Genomic DNA, 7,258 nt, shown 5'->3' on the forward strand with positions numbered 1-7,258 from the left:
TCAAGTATTCATGTTGGTGACATTAGTTACTCTTCAGTTCTGCCATACAGGGAAGTGGGTCTATACACTGAGAGAAGAGAGTGTCTGGTGGTGAGTATGTAACATGGAGTAAGAGAAACATTACGGTGATGGGTCTCTCTCTCTCTCTTTTTTTCCCCCAATTTGACAATCTGGAGTCAACTTAGAAGAGAGAACAATTCAAGAACTACCTCCAATAGTTAGTCTTTGGGTAAGTCTATGGAACATTTTCTTGATTAATGATTATTGTGGAAGGGCCCACCATTGTGGGCAAGTTCATCAGTAGTCATGTATAAAAAGAATAGACTTTTAGGCTGTAAGAAATAGTAATGGAGCAAGACATGGGGAGTGTGGCGGTTTGAATAAGAAAGGCTCCCACAGTCATATATTTGAATATTTAGTTAACAGGGAGTGACAAAATTTTCAAGGATTAGAAGCATTAAGAGGTGTGGCCTCATTGGAGGAAGTGGGTGTGTTGACAAGGGTGGTGTTTGATTTTTCCAGAGCCCAGTGCTTTCCCAGAATTTCTCTCTCTCTCTCTCTCTCTCTCTCTCTCTCTCTCTCTCTCTCTCTCTCTCTCTCTCTGTCTCGCTCTCACTCTCTCTCTCTGCTTACAAAGCAGTAGTTCTCTATTTCTCCAGTGTTCTGCTCCCTGCCATTATGATGGACCAGACTTCTGAAATTGTAATTTATCCTCCAATTACATAATTTCATTTATAGCAGTTGCCCTGACCATGGTGTCTCTTCACAGCAACAGAACAATGACTGAGACAGGGGGCAAGCCAACAAACAGTGTCCTTGTTACCGCTTCAAGCTCCTGTTCTGGTTTCCCTCAGTGATGGTCTCTAACCTGTAAGGCAAATAACCCTTTCCTACGCAAGGTAGTTTTGATCATGACATTCATCACCGAGAGAAGGAAGCAAACTAGAACTTCACAGATCAGTACATGAGCAACCCTTACCTTTAAATTAAAACAAAGTGTCTATACCTTTCTATTTGTGGTTATGAGGTAAGAGTCTGTGGCTCTACGAGATACAATGTTTCTATAAGACATTGTCTTACTTAGGGTTCCTATTGTTGTAAGGAAACATTGTGACCAAAAGAGCAATTTAGGGAGAGAAGGTTTATTCAGCTTACACTTCTACATTGCTGCTCATCACCAAAGGAAGTTGGGACAGGAACTCAAACAGGCAGGATTCTGGAGGCAGGAACTGAGGCAGAGGCTATGGAGTGGCACTGCTTACTGTCTTGCTCCTCATGTCTTGCTTAGCTTGCTTTCTTATTGAACCCGGACCACCAGCCTAGGAATGGTGCCGCTCACAGTGGGCTGGGCCCTCCCCCACAAATCACTAAGAAAATGCCCTACATTTGGATCTTATACAGGCATGTTCTCAAATGAGGCACCCTCTTCTCTGATGACTCTAGCTTGTTTCAAGTTGGCATAAAATCAGTGTGGTGTTTAGAATGTGATTTTCCCATGGTAAGTGTGGCACAAGTAGGAGGTGTGGCCTTGTGGGAGTAGGTGTGGTGTTGTTGGAGGAAGCATATCACTGTGGGGGTGATATGCTTCTCCAACAACATGTCTGCCTAGACGCTTCCATGATTCCTGCCTTGATGAAAATAGGCTGAACTTCTGAACCTGAAAGCCTGCCCTAATTAAATGTTGTCCCTTGGGGTTTGGGATTTACCTCAGTTGTAGAGCGCTTGCCAAGGAAGCCCAAGGCCCTGGGTATGATCCACAACTCTGAAAAAAATAGAACCCGCTCCAGAAAATTTTATCCCTTATAAGTTGCATTGGTCATGGTGTCTTTTCGCAGAAATGAAACTGGTAGACAACCAGCCAGTATAAAAATTCCAAACAGCAGAATTAATCAACGATAGAAAATATTTTCAAGTCCTACAATGAGAAACTTATTCTTGAGAGAAGAAACAGCAATGAATGAGTAGAAGGTAAGTTTGCCTACAAAGAAACACTTGGAGTGTAGATGTGGCTCAGAGAGTCCCCATGGAGTGCACAGGGGCTTCTCAGGAGGAGAGAGCTACATGGTCAGGAACCGCAAAGCATTTTAACGTCACGGCAAATGGCATAGGAGAGATCAGCACCTCTGCATTGGATGCACCATCAAGAGTTTTCTGAGGATAAGCTTTCATGTGAGTAAAAGATGGGAACTTCCTGGGGCTAGATAAGGTAAAAGGGCCCAGAGGTCTGTAGGAAGCCATCCAGTCGAAGGAGAGTCAGGCAAGATAAGCCAGTGCAGGAGCCCTTTGTGGTCATCTAGGGGCATTCAGAAGAGACCTCAAAAATATTACAGGATCCAACAGAGTCTAACAGTGCTCAGGGAAGCTAAACAAAGGATCCACGTAATACCTGACATAAGCTCATGGCATCCTCATGTTCTTTTTTAAATTTCTTTTTACTGATCATACAAAATAATGGGCTTTATGGCACTTTCAGGAATCGATGGATATAAACTTAATTTGGCATTCACTATTCTTGAGTTATCCTCGTCAAAATGTCCTCTGGGGAAGCCACCACCTCACATCCACCCTCTGTAGTGATAGCTCGGCTGTTCTTTAAGGAAGCAAAGAGACCAATATGGATGTGGCCCAAGTTCAACTCATTCGAGACCCTTTCTGTTCTTCCTGGGTCTCCTGCTTCACTTTTTGAGAACTCCATCTTGGAATTCCTTCGTCCCTCAGTATCCTCAACTCCCACATGTGTTCTTTAGTCTTTCTTCCACATCACCATCAATTTATTCTTTCTTACCCTCATCCTGGTCTCTTCTCTGCATGTGAAGGTTGGATTTATTTAAAAAGATGACTTTAGGGGCCTTCAGAGATAACCAATGGATTAAGAGCTCATCTGCTTTGAAAGAGGACTGGGATTTGTTCTTTGAGCTCATGTCCGATGGCTCCCAACCACCTTTAATATCAGCTCCAGGGGACCTGACTATTCTTGTCACTGTGGTCTCCTGTATTCATTCCTTGCCCTGCCCAGATAAATAAAAATAATACATCTACATATGAGAAACAGGTTTCATTAGGTTTTGTTAGTCAAACAATCCCTGTTCTTCTCTGATTCTGAGTCTGCTTGGATCAGTTTATTTGGGTTTCCCCTTGAGTTCCAAGACCACCCCTCTGTTACCTCCCACTCTTTCCCCAACTATCTGTTTCTCCCTCAAACTTCCCCTCAGAGAGTCTATCTATTTCTGGCCCCTCTCCACTGCTTCCTAAACATCCATCTTTTTTTTTTCCTTGTGCCATCCCTGCTCCTCTAAGCCTTATATCCAGTTTTTTCCTCTCCCTAAAGACCAGACCAGCTCAGTCCTGTTTGTTTTAGTGTATGTGACATTAGACTTACTGTTCACAGCCTTGAACTTTCCGGCTTCCTCTCAATGTTCCATCCACCACAGCCAGTCTCCTCCACAAAAGTGTGCATACACAACACATCACATCACACATTTTAATTTTTAGAGCAAAAACAAATTCCACTGGAAAAGATACTGGGGTTGTCAAAGGCCATTGGGTATCTGAAACACAGAAAAACAAAAATTTTCACCCCAATCCTATAAATTCCCCATATATGTCCCCTCACTTTGTGAATTTCACCTTAACGGATCTTTTCCATCAGATTATAGACATAGATGTGGACGTCGCCATCAAACTTGATGAAGTACACGGAAGGCTTGGCTAGAACTTGGTAAATGACTTTGCCGATCTTTTTGGACCCGTCACTTCTGGTGAATTGCACACATTGACCTGTTAAGATGTCGCTGCCAACTTCTGACTTCACCTCTGCTGGCGAAATCTCTGGAATGATACGGAGATTACCTTCTGTGTAATCATCCAGGAGTTGATAGATATATAGGACTGGATCTTTCTCATAGGTGATGTAAAACCAGTCCTTCATGATTGGCACCTGGGCTAGGACCACCCCCCTCCAGTTGTCCTTAGAGCCATGTTTGCCCTCAAATTTATGCTCCACAGCACGGCCAACCATGGCACTTGCGAGATGGGCGTCTTTCACTTGAGGAAACACAACTTTGTGAGTCAAGACCTTAAGCTTTAAAATCCTCTCATCACTGTGAAGTGCCAGTCCATAGACACAATCAACTCCATCATACTTGACCAGATAGAGAGAGGGATTTGTTGGCAGTTGATCTAGAACTATGGCCTTCCATTGGGTGACGGGCTCATCACCTTCCTTCCATCCGTGTGAAATTCTGCACCCCACAATGTTCCCCAGGGACTGGGGAGAAGGCCTCTTCCTCTTCCGCTTCTGGAAGGATGGTGTGCTCATCCTCCTCACAGACACCCTCTTCTTCTTGGCTGTAGACCTAGTGTGGTAGGCCACGGTACTCCTGGTCCACTGTCTTGTGGCTATTGTTCTGCGTTCAGGCTTCATACTTTCCCATGGCCTGGGTTTGAAGAGCTCACCTGCTTAAACCAGAGACAAAGCTGGTACCTCTGTCATATGAGTACCTGCAATAACAATGGGGGTGGGGTTGGGGAGGGTGCTGGACCAAGGTTCTTGTCTATGAGAACTTTGGAGCAGGTGAGGAAGGCGATGGTAAACAGGTTTGAGCCTCTGAATCTAATGCTGTCATAATCAGAAGTTCATAGAAGTGCTGGGCAATGGTGGAGCACAACTTTAATTCCAGCACTCCAGAAGCAGAGGGAAGCAGACCTCTGTGAGATCAAGGGCAGGCTGGTCTACAGAATTAGTTCCAGGATAGACAAAACTACCCACAGAAAAACCCAATCTCATAAATCAAAATCTAAAGTTCAAAGGAAAATGAAAAAATGGTTCTCTACAGCTCAGAATAACATATTTAGACACATTTCTTCAGCCCGAGACACTTTGCCTATGCTGAGGAACATCTTGAATGGCTAGGTCAGTGTGGGATTAAGTATCCCTGTCCCCACTTTAAGCAAGCAGAACAGAGAAAGGATAGCAAAGGAGCCAGAAGGGTGGCCACACCCCTTCTCCACCCTCTAACTATGAGCTATTTGGCAACATCCACAAGTATCTGCCCAGAGACAAAGCACAGCAGTCCACTGGCTTACTCTACTGGGCATCCTGACCCAGACCCAGGTTTATTCCCCAAAGCTGTTGCATTTTCGACCGCAACAAGAGTCTTTTGTGTAGGCAACAATAGCCTTTTAGAAATAATATCTACTGGGGTTGGGATTTAACTCAGTGGTAGAGCAGTTGCGTAGCAAGCACAGGGCCCTGGGTTCCTCAGCTCCATAAAAAAAAAAAAAAAAAAAAAAAAAAGAAATATTTTCTCCAAAAATACACAGGCACAGAGAGGAGCTTTGGCATTTTAGTAGAATTTTGAATTAGATATTGTTAGCAAAGAATAATAAACTCCGGAGACTGACTAGCCTAGACCATCTGCCTAGCTCTCAAACGTGGAAGACATTGGAACGTAAGGTTACTTGCTGTACGAGGGAAAACTTTTAGCTTTCTGTGCTACAAGGGTCCCAGTTATCTTCATAAACGTATTTACCAAAAGAAAATGTCCTAGTCGTCCAGATTCTGTCTTCTGAAACCGGTCAGGCACCAATAGGTTGTTGAACAGTTGTGGGGTTCAGGAGCTGAACTAGCTTTCACACCCCGCTCCGAAGATAGTGAACCCACCTTCAAAGTAGTCTAGCGCCTCCAAGTGGAAGAGATGCGCAACCTCCGCCCTTGTGCTCTGTGGCATCATACAGGCTCTGCTTACGTCATAGAACCCCTCTCAGGCCAGTTCCTTCCCTAGTTACGCTTAGAAACTTCCAGCATCTAGGTTTTAGCTTCTCATGTAGCCTCCTGGTGAACCAAAATAAAGTCCCCACCCAAATATTCTGATGACTCGAGTCACAGTCTGCCCAAGTAGCTCTTTTCATGCTTTTTATTTTTCTGAAAAACTCTTTGGTTTCTGATACAGCAACATCCTTGGTGGTTATTTTCCCAGCTCCAATGTTTTCTTTGGTTAACTTTAAGTTATTCTCCGTATCAGAAATATTGCTAGGCTCTCTTTCCGAGGCAGCACACAGGATAGAACAACAAAATTAGCTCTACCAAAACCCACAATTAGAGGAGGGCCATTTTTATTGAAACAAAGCTGGAATTTGACAAGATTAAATACCTTGTATTGAAGACAATGGCAATCATGAATTATGGATTATTTGCAAAGAGCGTGGAAAAATTAGCTCCTGGACCGGCTTCCAAAGTCGGAATAAACTTATCACAAACCCAATATCAACCAGTCATATTTTAAATGTCTTTAAAATTTATCAGCACTTCTAATTACAAGGAATTTATTCGATCAAATGCAGTAAAACAGGATGAAATAGATGAGGTAATTTTGTTTTTGAAATATGGGTAGACAGAATACTGGATCCAGGTAAGTATGGAATTTACCTGTAAATTACAGGCCACTTTAATTGTTTGTGTCACATAGTTCTTCAGATCTTCAAAAGGATTCTTTTCAGAACCCTCCCCTGTCCCCACTACACTCTGTCCATCCCTTCCCTCTTCCCAATAATTCCCTTCCACTTTAACATTATAATTTTTTTAAATGTACTTAGAGCTTAACAACTTATGGCAGCTTTTTTAAAATCTGTCCAATTTTCTAAGTGCACCGTCTTCTTTTTCTCCTTCTATCGTAGTTTTAAGCACATTTTCTTTCACACTTTGAGTTTTACTCTCTCTCTGCTCTTATGACTACTCTGCCATTATGTGACTGTTGGTCGACTATGTGGCTGACCTCAATGTGGGGTTAACTCAAATGACATGAATTTCCCCCCTCTCTCCCCTTAATCTTCCTTCTCTAGGCACCTGCAGAGATTTAAAGCATTGGGGATTTTTTTTAACCCTGGAAAGCACACACACACACACACACACACACACACACACACACATACACACACACATACACAAACATACGCACATACACACAGAAACACTCATAGAAACACAAACACACACACATACATACACACACAAACACACACATGCACACACAAACACACACACAAACATACACATATACACACTCAAACACACAAATACAGAGAGAGACAGAGACAGAGACAGAGAGAGACACGGTGAGAGACAGAGAGCCCATGAGAAAAAATGTGATATCATCATTTTAAGAACATTAAACAGACAGAACTTTCAAAAAAGTGAAGAACAAGTAGGCAACAAGAAGAATAATCTCATCATAGCCATCAACTTGAGGAGGAAAATTTT

The 7,258-nt window shown here is 43.0% G+C and overlaps 1 protein-coding gene across 3 annotated transcripts; it reads right to left on the reverse strand.

Annotated features, from left to right (window-relative positions):
- Positions 1 to 3,467: 3,467 nt before the first annotated feature.
- On the reverse strand, positions 3,468 to 5,707 carry LOC134484285 (Y-linked testis-specific protein 1-like). 3 transcript variants are annotated; one of them, NM_001447569.1, is given in 3 exon segments: positions 3,468 to 3,548; positions 3,628 to 4,500; positions 5,532 to 5,705. In NM_001447569.1, a coding segment is annotated over 1 exon segment (795 nt). In that variant the 5' UTR covers positions 4,424 to 4,500; positions 5,532 to 5,705; the 3' UTR covers positions 3,468 to 3,548; position 3,628.
- Between the last annotated feature and the right edge of the window lie 1,551 nt (positions 5,708 to 7,258).

This window comes from Rattus norvegicus, chromosome Y (assembly GCF_021556685.1).
Source record: "Rattus norvegicus strain SHRSP/BbbUtx chromosome Y, alternate assembly SHRSP_T2T, whole genome shotgun sequence".
In the NCBI taxonomy this organism is placed as follows: Eukaryota; Metazoa; Chordata; class Mammalia; order Rodentia; family Muridae; genus Rattus; species Rattus norvegicus.

What these genes read in the sequence shown, in the direction of transcription:
- LOC134484285 (XM_087601293.1), bottom strand. Translation starts at nt 4,423, where the DNA reads ATGAAGCCTGAACGCAGAACAATAGCCACAAGACAGTGGACCAGGAGT.